This window comes from Heptranchias perlo, chromosome 17, assembly GCF_035084215.1.
Source record: "Heptranchias perlo isolate sHepPer1 chromosome 17, sHepPer1.hap1, whole genome shotgun sequence".
Classification (NCBI taxonomy): Eukaryota; Metazoa; Chordata; class Chondrichthyes; order Hexanchiformes; family Hexanchidae; genus Heptranchias; species Heptranchias perlo.
Window position 1 is genome coordinate 14,837,422 of NC_090341.1, and position 16,346 is coordinate 14,853,767.

The following is a 16,346-nucleotide window of genomic DNA, read 5'->3' on the forward strand; positions in this document are numbered from 1 at the left end:
AACTGTCCCACTTTCTCCGATAGCAGCTTCAAATATTTACAGTAAACATCCTCTTTGAAATTTCATTTTAAAGTGTTGACTGAAGAGGGTAATACTAACCCCTTCCCATCCCTCTCTCTCCCTCGATCCACACAATCTCTGTACAGTTGAAAGCCCCGCCTTACCTTTTTCTATGCAGGGGGTTCCAGCACTCTTTCCCCCCACCCCCCCCCACCCCCGTCCTCCTCTTCCTACTTCTTCTCCTTCCCCCCACCGAAAAGAGAACTGGTAACTACATTATAGCAGCCTCTGTACAGGTTAGGTTCCGCTATGCTCATACTTGTGCTTTTACAAGGTTCCCACCACCGATCCCACACCTGTATCCATACAGGATGGTACCAACAGTCCCGAAACAAATCAATAATAAGTAGTCAACAATCAGAACCTGTTCAATTTCAGCTCCCTGACAAGTTCAGTGTAAAATGAGTATGAATGTAAGCAGCTTGAAAACAAACCCTTTATAATTGAATAAAAACCAGTTCAACTATAATGAGCTTGAGAATTGAACCTTTAATAAAATTAGTGATGTATTGAGCAGCTTGAGTAATACACCACTGAAGGCAGTGACTCTTTTCTGGTGTATGGTTCAATGGTGCAGGGCATCCTGCAGTACTCCTCTCCCCAAATGTTCATTATTTATGTGAGCTTTGATAGTGAGTGTTAAAAGGGAGCATCACACTGAGGCTGACCCTCTCCTCACCCAATGTGTAAACATGCACACTTCACACATGCACTCTCTATGCTACAGTCTTTCAGAACTGACACCTCTATCATTGCCCCCTTTGACTGACATGAGCTACTGCCCAAGCTGGACTTCTGCTTGATAATTATCTTTTCCTTCCCCCTCAGAACAGGAGCTCAGCAGACCAGGGGATCAAACTCACATTCTTCCACACCACGGCAAAGTGTTAGCAATCGAGCACTCAATACCAGACTGAACACTAATTATGCTGCCATTTTCTCCCTTTACCATTTTGGAGTCCCCTTGTACCACACACCATGCCCAACTGAGAGAAAAGTTATCACAGTATCATAGAATGGTTACAGCACAGAAGGAGGCCATTCGGCCCATCGAGTCCGTGCCGGCTTTCCGCAAGAGCAATCCAGCTAGTCCCACTCCCCCGCCCTATCCCTGTAGCCCTGCAAATTTTTTCCCTTCAAGTACTTATCCAGTTCCCTTCTGAAAGCCATGATTGAATCTGCCTCCACCAGCTCCTCAGGCAGTGCATTCCAGATCATAGCCATTCGCTGTGTAAAAAAGTTTTTCCTCATGCCGCCTTTGGTTCTTTTGCCAATCACCTTAAATACATGTCTGCTGGTTCTTGACCCTTCTGCCAATGGGAACAGTTTCTCTCTATCTACTCTGTCTAGATCCTTGATGGATATATATTTCCAGCAATCCACCAATGCTGCTCTGTAACCAACCACTAAGAGGTGCATAAGAAGTAGAGGGAAACTCTACCTCCAATTCTCCCCTTCTCTGTGGCAAGGCACTGAGCCTCTACTCATGACAGCAACTTTGAGATCAGAACCTTACTGTGTGGGAAAGGGTAGACCTGAACATACATACTACCACCCATACTGGAGTGTAATGTTCAACCACGATGTTGGAAAGATGACAAGCGCTCCAACTCGAATGTGTGCACTATTACCTGTGATGGGGAGCCCTGGAGGTTTATTGATGCCGATCAGAGGATCTAGTAGAAAAGTAGGCAGACAGTGAGTTAGGAACCAGTTTATTCTGTTACATGCACAGCACATTGACCATACAGTAATCTCCCATGACCGAGAGAAACTCTACAAGCTATGCTTCTGCACTCACGACACAGAAACTATAGCAAGTACGTCTTCACTGCTTAATAAAACTGGTCACATGGACCTGAAACCTTGATCTGATATTGGCTGAAAGGAGTTATCATGAAGTAATTAAGCCTGCAGACAATCAAAGTTAATGTGCCTTGAGCTCCTTGAAGTGCCCGGTGCCTACATAATGTGCATCAAGAAAAAACATTCCACCCCCCCACCCCCATCAGTCAGGAGCAATGAAATCTCTTCGGTAAATATTGGTGTTGTGCATATATGCGAACTTTCAGCAGAACAAAGACATGTATTTAAAGGAAACATTTACTGCACAAAAATGTATTAAATTATTAACTCCTATTGTATATTTTACAATCTTCACAAGTTATCCTAAAGGGATTGCATGGCAAATGTTTTAACACTGCACTTTAACCTATAGGGCCCAGACAAGTCCCTCCAATCCAAGCAATTGGGTCTCTTTTTTAACTTCTGTGTCTCAGACTAACTTCGTAGGTGAGCCTTACATCCCTATATCCCAGAGAATGCTTTCCTTGAACAGAAACCTAAGTAAATTCTTGCTCCGGGATCAGAGAACCCTCCAGATTAATTCAGTATTGTTTTATCATGTGATCCTCCTTGGTGACGAAATATCATTATGCTAGATTTTGACAGGCTTTAACTGCCAAACAATTTTTATTAAACAGTAATAGAATAAATGAATAGGAGCAATCAAATGTGAAGATATTTAACCAGAGGAGAGGCTAATTTCAGTGAGTTAAAAAGGGATATTGCCCAGGTGGATTGGAATCAAAAACAGTAATTGAACAATGGGAGATATTCAAGGAGGAGATGGTTCAGGTATAGAGTAGACACATTCCCACAAGGGGGAAAGGAAGGGCATCCAAAACTAGAGCTCCCTGGGTGAATAGAGATTAAAATGAAACAGAAAAAGGAGGATTATCATAAATATAAGGTTCATAATACAGTAGGGAAGCTGAATACTGAAAGTACAGAGGAGATATAAAAAAGGAAATAAGTGGGGCAAAGAGAGAATGAGAATAAATTAGTGGCCAATATAAAAGGGAATGCAAAAGTCTTTTATAAACATATAAATAGTTAAAGGGAATCAAGGCACATGGGGATCGGATGAGAAAGTGGAGTTGAGGTCGAAGATCAGCCATAATCTTATTGAATTGCAGAACAGGCTCGACGGGCCATTTGAGTACTCCTGCTCCTATTTCTTATGTTCTTAAAAGGGTAGTCACAGAAAAGGTGGGACCAATTAGGGACTTAAAAAGATCTTCTTGTGGAGGCAGAGGCCATGGCTGAGGTATTTAATGACTACTTTGAATCAATCTTTGCTTGAGAAGAGAGTGTTACATTGTAGCAATAAAGGAGGAGGTAGTAGCAATAATGGATAGGATAAAAATAAAAAGGAAGTACTTAAAAGGTTGGAAGTACTCAAAGTAGAAAAGTCACCCGGTCCAGATGGGATGCATCCTAGATTACTGAGGGAAGTATGGATGGAAATTGCGGAGGCTCTGTCCACAATCTTCCAATCCTCCTTAGATACAGGGACAGTGCCATAGAGTCATAGAGTTATACAGCACGGATAGAGGCCCTTCGGCCCATCGTGTCCGCGCCGGCCATCAGCCCTGTCTACTCTAATCCCATATTCCAGCATTTGGTCCGTAGCCTTGTATGCTATGGCATTTCAAGTGCTCATCCAAATGCTTCTTGAATGTTGTGAGGGTTCCTGCCTCCACAACCCTTTCAGACAGTGAGTTCCAGACTCCAACCACCCTCTGGGTGAAAAAGTTCTTTCTCAAATCCCCTCTAAACCTCCCGCCTTTTACCTTGAATCTATGTCCCCTTGTTATAGAACCCTCAACGAAGGGAAAAAGCTCCTTAGTATCCATCCTATCTGTGCCCCTCATAATTTTGTACACCTCAATCATGTCCCCCCTCAGCCTCCTCTGCTCCAAGGAAAACAAACCCAATCTTCCCAGTCTCTCTTCATAGCTGAAGCGCTCCAGCCCTGGTAACATCCTGGTGAATCTCCTCTGCACCCTCTCCAAAGCGATCACATCCTTCCTGTAGTGTGGCGACCAGAACTGCACACAGTACTCCAGCTGTGGCCTAACCAGTGTTTTATACAGCTCCATCATAACCTCCTTGCTCTTATATTCTATGCCAGAGGACTGGAGGGTTGCAAACGTTACACCACTGTTCAAAAAAAGGGAGAGTCATAAACCTGGCAATTACAGGCCAGTCAGCCTAATGTCTGGTGGGAAAACTTTAAGAGACAATAATCCGGGACAAAATTAATTGGCACTTGGAAAAGTGTGGGCTGATAAATGAAAGTCAGCATGGATTTGTTAAAGGAAAATTGTGTTTGAATAACTTGATTAAGTTCTTTGTTAGCAAAATTAAAGCCCGTAGGATTAAAAGGACAGAGGCAGCGTTGGTACAAAATTGACTAAGGGACAGAAAGCAGAGAGTAGTGATGAACGGCTATTTCTCAGACTGGAGGGAAGTATACAGTGGTGTTCCCCTGTGGAAAACTATAAAGACCACATTAATGTAGAAATACACGAACAGTCACTTGACCATAAAAGAGAAAAGCATGATGGATATTTGACCAATGTTAACTCCTTGACTCCCATACATAGGGTAGTTACAATTTCACACACACTCACAGAAAGACACAATTGTCCTTAGTACGTTGATAATTAGGTTGGCTGTGCAGGTGCTTGGTACCGTCTGGCCTCCCTCCCTCCCTGTAGATAAGGACATGCTGGCTTATAAAATAATGAGAATACAGTTCTTGAAGAGGCCATGTAGCCTTGATACTGACTTCATCCCTGTGATCAGCTAGCTTCGGAATTTAGGGAGGCAGGGTTCTCTCATGCCTGCAAAGCCTACGTGCCAAAGCAGGAATAAGCTATGGAGTCCAGAGGAGGGGGTTCCCTATTTTTGATTGACTAACCACTTGACCACTGAGAGTGTACATGTACGCCCATATTCAATGATAGACAGACATTACTGAACCAAGTGTATAAAAGATAAACGTTTCTTTGTTTGAATTGAAGTCGTAGTCTCAACCGTTGCTTGAGCTACCTTCCAACTTGTACAAGTTTCTTAATAAATTCTTACTTGTCTAAATTAAGTGTTTGAAGTTAATGCATTGTGTATAATAGGTAATTAAGTTTTCGACACCCCAGGGGTCACAGTATTAGGACCACTGCTCTTTTTGATATATATTAATGATCTGGACTTGGATATACAGGGTATAATTTCAAAGTTTGCAGATGACAAAACTGTAGTAAACAATGTGGAGAATAGTAACAGACTTCAGGAGGACATAGCGAGACTGGTGAAATGGGCAGACAAATGACTGATGAAATTTAATGCAGAGAATTGTGAAGTGATATATTTTGGTAGGAAGAATGAGGAGAGGCAATAAAAAATAAATGGTACAATTTTAAAGGGAGTGCAGGAACAGAGAGACCTGGGGGTGTAAGTACACAAATCTTTGAAGGTAGCAAGACAAATTGCGAAGGCTGTTAAAAAGCATATGGGATCCTGAGCTTTATTGATAGAGGCATAGAGTACAAAAGCAAGGAAGTTATGCTAAACCTTTATAAAACACTGGTTAGGCCGCAGCTGGAGTATTGTGTTCAATTCTGGGCACCACACATTAGGAAAGATGTCAAGGCCTTAGAGAGGGTGCAGAAGAGATTTACTAGAATGGTACCAGGGATGAGGGACTTCAGTTACGTGGAGAGACTGGAGAAGCTGAGGTTGTTCGCCTTAGAACAGAGAAGGTTAAGGGGAGATTTGATAGAGGTGTTCAAAATCATGAACGACTTTGATAGAGTAAATAAGGAGAAATGTTTCCAGTGGCAGAAGGGTGGGTAACCAGAGGTCACAGATTTAAGGTGGTCGACAAAAAAAAGAGGCAATATGAGGAAGCATTTTTTTTTAAACTCAGCGAGTTGTAATGGTCTGGAATGCACTGCCTGAAAGGGTGGTGGAAGTAGATTCAATAGTAACTTTCAAAAGGGAACTGGATAGATACTTGAAGGGAAAAAAAAATCACAGGGCTATGGAGAAAGAGCAGGGGGATGGGACCAATTGGATAGCTCTTTCAAAGAGCTGGCACAGGCATGATGGGCCTCTTCCTATGCTCTACCTACTACAGTAGAAAATAATAAATAGTTTGCAACTATTGCATTAAACTATGGTGCAGGTAATATTCTTATGTGGCAGTTCCTTTCTTTTTCTCCTCTATGAAAGCTATCAGGCCTAGTCTCTCTTTCAAGACTTTAGGCACATTCTCTGATTTGAACAAGGAGATCAATATATACCTTAAAGTGACTGGGACTAAGCAGATTGAAATAACTTAAACTAAAAGCAAAAGCTGCCAATCAAACACAAATTTAAACAGATCCCAGAAGATGTTTCCCTTTGAAATAAATGGCTTGTCCCCTCCCTTTGACACCAGTCTCAGGCAAACCGACTAATTCTGTAACAATTGTTCCAAATTAAACTGGTTTTTAAAACCTTGTGTACTATGGCAAAATTAAAGAACCAAACAATGTGCTAAATCTTACATTTTTGTCAGACTTAGTATGAATAGTACTGCTGTAGTATGGAATATACTTCAAAGGCTGTGCTGAGAGGCACATTTATTAGGACAAAGCATCGGGAGCCTTACCCTCTATCTAACCTGTGCAATACCTGACTGATTTGGGAATGCTGAATACTGACACTGCATTGCAAAAGTAAGACTCCCCGCCGACCCCCACCCCACGCCCCTAGCAACAAATCCCCCCCAAAACCACCAGCCCCCACTCAAACCCCCCCCAAACCCACTCCGACCCCCCCCCACCAAACCCACTCCGACCCCCCCCCCCACCAAACCCACTCCGACCCCCCCCCCCCACCAAACCCACTCCGACCCCCCCCCCCCACCAAACCCACTCCGACCCCCCCCCCCCACCAAACCCACTCCGACCCCCCCCCCACCAAACCCACTCCGACCCCCCCCCCCCACCAAACCCACTCCGACCCCCCCCCCACCAAACCCACTCCGACCCCATTCCAAACCCCCCCAAACCCACCAGCCACCACACCCCCATCTGCACCCCCCCACACCCACCACCCCCCCCCACCCCCCCCCCAACCCCACCACACCCCCCCCAACCCCACCACACCCCCCCCAACCCCACCACACCCCCCCTACACCCCCCCCTACACCCACCACCCCCCCCTACACCCACCACCCCCCCCCTACACCCACCACCCCCCCCTACACCCACCCCCCCCCCTACACCCACCACCCCCCCCCTACACCCACCACCCCCCCCTACACCCACCACCCCCCCCCTACACCCACCACCCCCCCCCTACACCCACCACCCCCCCCCTACACCCACCACCCCCCCCCTACACCCACCACCCCCCCCCTACACCCACCACCCCCCCCCTACACCCACCACCCCCCCCCTACACCCACCACCCCCCCCCTACACCCACCACCCCCCCCCTACACCCACCACCCCCCCCCTACACCCACCACCCCCCCCCCTACACCCACCACCCCCCCCCCTACACCCACCACCCCCCCCCTACACCCACCACCCCCCCCCTACACCCTCCCACACCCACCACCCCCCCCTACACCCTCCCACACCCACCACCCCCAAACCCACCAAACCCCCCCATCCTCTACCAAAGCCCCCTTCTCCTCCCCCCCACCCCCCTGCCCCCACCGTACACAACCTTCCCTAACCCCACCTCCTCACACCACTCCCCCACCCAACTCTGATTCAAACTCCAGGACTCTCTCTCTATCCCAAGATGTACATCTATGGTCAAAGTCCCCAACCTCAGATACATACATAACAGACACATTCCCTGTGGCTAGATAAACATGTTTGGGTGACCTTTCCAACCCCAATACACACCTAACAGCACACTATTTGACCCTAGATTCACAGATCCCAACCCAGATGTACATCTATGGTCAAAGTCCCCAACCTCAGATACATACATAACATGATGTGGAGATGCCGGTGATGGACTGGGGTTGACAATTGTAAACAATTTTACAACACCAAGTTATAGTCCAGCAATTTTATTTTAAATTCACAAGCTTTCGGAGGCTTCCTCCTTCGTCAGGTAAATGTTCAGGAGCTCCTTGAAGCCTACGCATTTATACATATAGAACAATACATGGTGTTTACAGACTGCCCCTGCAACTGCCCGTTGCCAAGGCAATCACCGTGTTCAGACAGAGAGGTGTCACCTGCAGAACCCCCGAATACACATTCAACAAAAAAACAAACAGGAAAAAAAAACAGAGAGAGGCAGAAACATCCGGAAGGCAGAGAAAGCCAGCAAATGACCCATTATATTAAAAACAGATAACATTTGTTCGCTGGTGGGGTAACGTGTAGCGTGACATGAACCCAAGATCCCGGTTGAGGCCATCCTCATGGGTGCGGAACTTGGCTATCAATTTCTGCTCGACGATTTTGCGTTGTCGTGTGTCTCGAAGGCCGCCTTGGAGTACGCTTACCCGAAGGTCGGTGGATGAATGTCCATGACTGCTGAAGTGTTCCCCGACTGGGAGGGAACCCTCCTGTTTGGCGATTGTTGCGCGGTGTCCGTTCATCCGTTGTCGCAGCGTCTGCATGGTCTCGCCAATGTACCATGCTCTGGGGCATCCTTTCCTGCAACGTATGAGGTAGACAACGTTGGCCGAGTCACAGGAGTATGAACCATGCACCTGGTGGGTGGTGTCCTCTCGTGTGATGGTGGTATCTGTGTCGATGATCTGGCATGTCTTGCAGAGGTTACCGTGGCAGGGTTGTGTGGTGTCGTGGACGCTGTTCTCTTGAAAGCTAGGTAATTTGCTGCGAACGATGGTCTGTTTGAGGTTGGGTGGCTGTTTAAAGGAGAGTAGTGGAGGTGTGGGGATGGCCATAGCGAGGTGTTTGTCCTCATTGATGACATGTTGAAGGCTGCGGAGAACATGGCGTAGTTTCTCCGCTCCGGGCAAGTACTGGACGACAAAGGGTACTCTGTTGGTTGCGTCCCGTGTTGGTCTCCTGAGGAGGTCTATGCGATTTTTTGCTGTGGCCCGTCGGAACTGTCGATCGATGAGTCGAGCGTCATATCCCGTTCTTACTAGGGCGTCTTTCAGCGTCTGTAGGTGTCCATCGCGTTCCTCCTCGTCTGAGCAGACCCTGTGTATTCGCAGGGCCTGTCCATAGGGGATGGCCTCTTTGACGTGGTTAGGGTGGAAGCTGGAAAAGTGGAGCATCGTGAGGTTGTCCGTGGGCTTGCGGTAGAGTGAGGTGCTGAGGTGCCCGTCTTTGATGGAGATTCGTGTGTCCAAGAAAGAAACTGATTCTGAGGAGTAGTCCATGGTGAGCTTGATGGTGGGATGGAACTTGTTGATGTTATCATGTAGTCTCTTTAGTGATTCCTTGCCGTGGGTCCATAGAAAGAAAATGTCGTCGATGTATCTGGTGTATAGTGTTGGTTGGAGGTCTTGTGCAGTGAAGAAGTCCTGCTCGAACTTGTGCATGAAAATGTTGGCGTATTGGGGTGCGAATTTGGTCCCCATGGCTGTTCCGTGTGTTTGGGTAAAGAACTGGTTATCGAAGGTGAAGACATTGTGATCCAGGATGAAGCGGATGAGTTGTAGGATGGCTTCCGGAGATTGGCTGTTGTTGGTGTTGAGTATTGATGCTGTCGCAGCGATGCCGTCATCGTGGGGGATACTGGTGTATAGTGCCGAGACGTCCATCGTGGTGAGAAGTGTTCCTGGTTCAACTGGTCCTTGGGTACTGAGTTTTTGTAGGAAGTCTGTAGTGTCGCGACAGAAGCTGGGGGTTCCCTGTACGATGGGTTTCAGGATGCCCTCGATGTATCCAGAGAGGTTCTCACACAGGGTTCCGTTGCCTGATACGATGGGACGTCCGGGTGTGTTGGCTTTGTGTATCTTTGGGAGGCAGTAGAAGTCTCCCACGCGGGGATTACGTGGGATGAGAGTGCGTAGGATGCTTTGAAGGTCTGGATCGAAGGTCTTGATCAGTTTGTTGAGCTGGTGGGTGTGTTCTTTGGTCGGATCTGCGGGTAACCGTCTGTAGTGTTCCTGGTTGTCCAGTTGTCGGTATGCTTCTTTGCAATAGTCAGTTCTGTTCTGTATGACGATGGCTCCTCCTTTGTCCGCTGGTTTGATGACGATGTTGCGGTTGGTCTTGAGAGCGTTTATGGCGTTGCGTTGTGCTCGGGTGACATTCTGGACTGTCTTCTGAGTGCGGCTGATGAATCTGGCATTGACGCATTTCCTGACAGCTTGAGCATACATGTCCAGCTGAGGGCAGCGACCCTCCGGAGGAGTCCAGTTTGACTCTTTCCTCTTCGGTTGCTGTACCGCGGATCCCTCTGTCTGCTGTTCCGGATCGTCGATTGTCTCATTGGGTTCGCTGCTGAAATCTTGGGGTTTGTGGTAGAATTCCCGGAGCCTCATTCTCCTGATGAATTCCTCTGTGTCCGCCGCGAGACTAGTGGGATCCATTTTGGTAGTGGGGCAGAAATTGAGCCCTCGGCTGAGAACTTCGATTTCGTCTGCTTGAAGGGTGTGGTCGGATAAATTGACAATAGACTTCCCTGTGGTTGCAACCGTGGTACCAGGGGAAGCTTGGTCATTGCTGGTGGTGATGCCGAGTTTCTCAAGCTTCCTGCTCTTGGTTTTCATGTAGGCAGCGTAGTTCCGTTGCCTCGTCTGTTTGGCGGTATAACGTAGCTGGTCTGCTATGTCCTGAGTACAGGTTGAGAGTATGGACTCTATCTTGGTTTCGAGGTTGTGGCGTCTGCTGTAGAGTTGGTGTATGAGATGGTTGCGGAGTGTGCGAGAGGTACGGCGGCAGAGTCTCTCAGCGTAATCCGAGTTGTATGTGGACCTGAGTGGGTTCGTGATCTGGAGTCCTTTCGGGATCTTGTCTGCTTTCTTGCAGCTCTGTAAAAACTTGATGTCTGTGTCTAAATGCGCGATCTTCTTGGATATTCACCTTCGATAACCAGTTCTTTACCCAAACACACGGAACAGCCATGGGGACCAAATTCGCACCCCAATACGCCAACATTTTCATGCACAAGTTCGAGCAGGACTTCTTCACTGCACAAGACCTCCAACCAACACTATACACCAGATACATCGACGACATTTTCTTTCTATGGACCCACGGCAAGGAATCACTAAAGAGACTACATGATAACATCAACAAGTTCCATCCCACCATCAAGCTCACCATGGACTACTCCTCAGAATCAGTTTCTTTCTTGGACACACGAATCTCCATCAAAGACGGGCACCTCAGCACCTCACTCTACCGCAAGCCCACGGACAACCTCACGATGCTCCACTTTTCCAGCTTCCACCCTAACCACGTCAAAGAGGCCATCCCCTATGGACAGGCCCTGCGAATACACAGGGTCTGCTCAGACGAGGAGGAACGCGATGGACACCTACAGACGCTGAAAGACGCCCTAGTAGGAACGGGATATGACGCTCGACTCATCGATCGACAGTTCCGACGGGCCACAGCAAAAAATCGCATAGACCTCCTCAGGAGACCAACACGGGACGCAACCAACAGAGTACCCTTTGTCGTCCAGTACTTGCCCGGAGCGGAGAAACTACGCCATGTTCTCTGCAGCCTTCAACATGTCATCAATGAGGACAAACACCTCGCTATGGCCATCCCCACACCTCCACTACTCGCCTTTAAACAGCCACCCAACCTCAAACAGACCATCGTTCGCAGCAAATTACCTAGCTTTCAAGAGAACAGCGTCCACGACACCACACAACCCTGCCACGGTAACCTCTGCAAGACATGCCAGATCATCGACACAGATACCACCATCACACGAGAGGACACCACCCACCAGGTGCATGGTTCATACTCCTGTGACTCGGCCAACGTTGTCTACCTCATACGTTGCAGGAAAGGATGCCCCAGAGCATGGTACATTGGCGAGACCATGCAGACGCTGCGACAACGGATGAACGGACACCACGCAACAATCGCCAAACAGGAGGGTTCCCTCCCAGTCGGGGAACACTTCAGCAGTCATGGACATTCATCCACCGACCTTCGGGTAAGCGTACTCCAAGGCGGCCTTCGAGACACACGACAACGCAAAATCGTCGAGCAGAAATTGATAGCCAAGTTCCGCACCCATGAGGACGGCCTCAACCGGGATCTTGGGTTCATGTCACGCTACACGTTACCCCACCAGCGAACAAATGTTATCTGTTTTTAATATAATGGGTCATTTGCTGGCTTTCTCTGCCTTCCGGATGTTTCTGCCTCTCTCTGTTTTTTTTTCCTGTTTGTTTTTTTGTTGAATGTGTATTCGGGGGTTCTGCAGGTGACACCTCTCTGTCTGAACACGGTGATTGCCTTGGCAACGGGCAGTTGCAGGGGCAGTCTGTAAACACCATGTATTGTTCTATATGTATAAATGCGTAGGCTTCAAGGAGCTCCTGAACATTTACCTGACGAAGGAGGAAGCCTCCGAAAGCTTGTGAATTTAAAATAAAATTGCTGGACTATAACTTGGTGTTGTAAAATTGTTTACATACATAACAGACACATTCCCTGTGGCTAGATAAACATGTTTGGGTGACCTTTCCAACCCCAATACACACCTAACAGCACACTATTTGACCCCAGATTCACAGATCCCAACCCAGATACACATTTTATGGATACACCCTCCCCCCTCAAATACACTCCCTATGGGTATGCCCCACACACCTTTTGTTTAACCTCAAAAAGGCAGAGTTGATTTTGTTAAAATGGACACTCACTTTCCTGGTATACCACATTGGTCGCTAGCAGTTCCAGGAGCTCTTCTTTGGTCAGTTTTATGAGCACCGGGATACCTGGATCCCGGAGGATATTAACAACTTTGCCTTTTTTCAAATGCTGTCCATGTTTATGTATCTGCTCCCAGTTACGGGCCCCCTTGAGTTGTATATCATACCTAAAAGAGAGATGGAGGACACAGAATGAAAGATAAAACAATAATACGGTATCAATGTCACTTCTCTCTCCGGACTTTCAGTTCCAGCATCATCTGTCCCTCTGGATATCAAAGTCCCAGGACTACCCATACCACTGTTTTCCAAATCCCAATTCCGCTGGTCACTCCACTTCAACACTGCCTGCAATTTTTCCCTTAACAGCTCTTATTCACATCAGAAGAATGGTGTGATCTAGCTGTCTGACAAGGTTAATGGTACTTCTTGGTCAACCAGTCGGGAGACCCAACCACTCCCAACAACCCACCTGACAGTGGCCAATTTCCCATGGGAAGGCCCAAATATCAATGCCATTTGAGACAAAGGTTTAAACTCATTATGAGACTAATACTACACTAGTGTACATCCCTACTCTGCCACTCTTTCACATTTCCATTGTTTAAAATGTCCTTCTGCATACATGAGCTCAGCTTTGTACCTAAATGTTTGTGATTCTCTGACGGTGAACATTCTCAAGGTTTTTAAATGAACTACTGAAGCTTTGACACCATAGTAGCAGTTTTGCACTGACACACACTAAGCTCATCAGTTTGCATGCCCTTATCCAATAATATAGATGGAACTGTGCTCAGTCCATGTGATAAATATTGCACTGTGCCTGGATATACAAAAGTACTTCAGTTTGGGAAATAAAACAATTTACCCACTCACCAAGAAACTGTACTAGAGAGACGCCATGGTGAGTTAGTCACAAGTCTTCGTATGCAAAAACAGGAATGTTCCTGCATGACTGCTGTGCGAGTCACACTTCCTGTCTGTATTTGCCTCCATATGTGGTTCATCCTAAAATAAAACCACAAACAGTCATAGCTGAAGAAGCACACAGGATTACATGATATTCTCAGAACCTTCCTGTTGGATCCCACACAAAGGTCTATCACCCAAAGTTATGCCTTCTACCTTAAATATAATTACATTTCTCTAACAAAGAGGCTGATGAAGCCGTAAATTCCAATAGAATCTTTATCTCACTTCAATTGTAGAGAAATTGCCATAAACAGTGATTACTTAATACCCCATTCACAGTGGCAAAATGAAGTGGGCTTCCCGTTCCTTCATTTGCCAATATAGAAACCAGATTAATCGCATTGGTAGGTTTCATGCCAGTAACTTGGATGCAAACTAGCTCTCTATCCTAAACATTTTATCACCGTAACACTCTTAATACTATACATATTAACCCCATAACACACCCAATCCTACAAGTGAAACAACTTTAACAGATAACTGTAGAAAAGAAATTTGTTCCGAAAAACTTAGCAGAACTCAAGGCGGATAAGTCACCAGACACTGATGGCATGCACCACTGGCTATTGAAGGAAGTCAGAGAGGAAACAGCAGAGATCTGACCAAATGTTCAATCCTCCTTAGATGTGCAAATTTTGCCAGAATCTGGAGGGTAGCCAATTTAATATCTCTGTTCAAGAAGGAACAGAAGGATAAACTGGGACAAGTGTCAGTTGTGGGCAAACTCAAGACTACATAATTCAAGATAGAATTAGTGTGCATTTAGATACAGGAGCTAATCAAAAGCAGTCAATACAGATTAATTAAAGGCAAGTTATGTTTGACAAATCTAATAAGACTTTTTTTGAAGATTTGATTGATTGAAAGGGTATACAGTGTACACACACATTTTCAGAAGGTATTTGATAAGGAGGTTTGTTACAAAAGTTCAGGCATACGGTATAAAGACTATATCAGCATGGATGCTTGACGGATAGGAAAGAGTCAAGAATAATGGGTGTTGGTCGGATTGGAAGTAGTGTACCACAGAGGTTAGTACTGAGTCCATCTTTATCCCTCAACCAACATCACTAAAGCAGATTATCTCATTGTGGGACCTGGCTGTGTGTAACTTGGCTGCCACGTTTCCTACTTTACAACAGTGACTACACTTCAAAAAGTACTTCACTGGCTGTAAAGCGCTTTGGGACCGGAGGTCATGAAAGGAACTATAAAAATGCAAGTCTTTCTGTCTTAGTAATATAGATGATTGGGTATAGGTAACTTATCAAAATTTGCTAATGATACTAAAGTAAAGGGGTTGGCAAACGGTGAAGACACAAAGGTTGGTGGATGCAATTTAACGTAGATAAGTGAGATAATATACTTTCAAAGGAAAAAAAACGAATGCAAGTGTACACACAATGGAAAGGTGCTGACCTTAAAGTGTGAGTACAGATAAAATCACAAAATAATATGATATAGGAAAAATTGGATAAACATTTGAAGCAAAGAAAGATCCAGGGCTATAGAGAGCAGGGCAGTGGGATTAGTTTTTGAATTGCTCTATGGGTGGGCCCAATGGCCTCCTTCTGTGCTGGAAACGCGTGTGATTCCAACCCTGAAGCTCTCTTGATTCCCCAGGACTCGTTCCAATCTGCTGCTGTTGTTTCTTTGGCCGCCGCCGTTTCCCTCCCTTCCCTCTCCCCGCTTAGACCCCAAGATCGCGGTGCGATTAATTCAGAGGATTATTTAGTGCGGCCTCACCAGGGTCCTCTTTTATCATCTCCGGTCGGAAACCCTGGCTCGGACGATTGGTTCCGCCCCACCGCCTGCTGAAAATTCCAGACGATGGAAAATCTCGATGTTGCGGCAGCTTTTTGTACATTAGTCCCGGTACCAATGGCTTTATATTATCTTGCAGTTCGTTTTGCTCCAGTCTCGGTGTATTGCCAACGTTGTTACAGTGAATGTTTTACGAGAATCATTGACACAGATTTCAAACCCAAATAAACTGGAACTGAGGGTATTTTTAAAAATGAAACACAACAGAGAAGGTAGTTACTGTCTCCAGAAAGAAAATTGGCCGTCATTGAGAATAAACGAAAATTGGCAGGTCTAGCACCCTAGGGATCAGCTTCTTTAGTAGGATTTAGCCCAGGAACCATTGGCAACCCCAACTCATTTCCCATTCACAGAAGCACTCCACACTCAACTCCCTTCATAGAGGCATGCTATACTCCATAACTTAGCCACCTCCCTTCATCGAGTCAGTCTACACGACCCAACTCGCCAATTTGCTGCCATGGGGAATAAAAATTGTGCAGATTTGCGTAATCCTACTTGTGATCATTGTGGAGTCAATGGGCAGACGGGTAGTGGTTATGTTATTGGACTAGTGAACTTGAGCTCATCCAAAACTTTACTGCCCATATCCTAACTCACACCAAGTCCCGTTCACCCATCACTGACTCGCTGACTGACATTGGCTCCCAGTCTGGCAACACCTCGAATTTAAAATTCTTGTTTTCAAATCCCTCTATGACCTCGCCCCTCCCTATCTCTGTAACCTCTCCCAGCCCTACAACCCTCCAAGATCCCTGTGCTCCTCCAATTCTGGCCTCTTGCGCATCCCTGATTTTAATCGCTC

General features: G+C 46.5%; 1 protein-coding gene across 1 annotated transcript in view; it reads right to left on the reverse strand.

Annotated features, from left to right (window-relative positions):
• Positions 1–15,557, reverse strand: part of LOC137334086 (mitochondrial mRNA pseudouridine synthase RPUSD3-like) — a 28,350-nt gene extending 12,793 nt beyond the window's left edge. The window contains exons 1-4 of the mRNA XM_067998557.1: positions 15,464–15,557; positions 13,622–13,753; positions 12,737–12,912; positions 1,692–1,736 (exon numbers count right to left, since the gene is read on the reverse strand). Of these exons, the coding sequence (XP_067854658.1) occupies positions 1,692–1,736; positions 12,737–12,912; positions 13,622–13,752 (352 nt within the window). The 5' untranslated portion in view covers position 13,753; positions 15,464–15,557. The remainder of the gene's footprint in view (positions 1–1,691; positions 1,737–12,736; positions 12,913–13,621; positions 13,754–15,463) is intronic.
• Between the last annotated feature and the right edge of the window lie 789 nt (positions 15,558–16,346).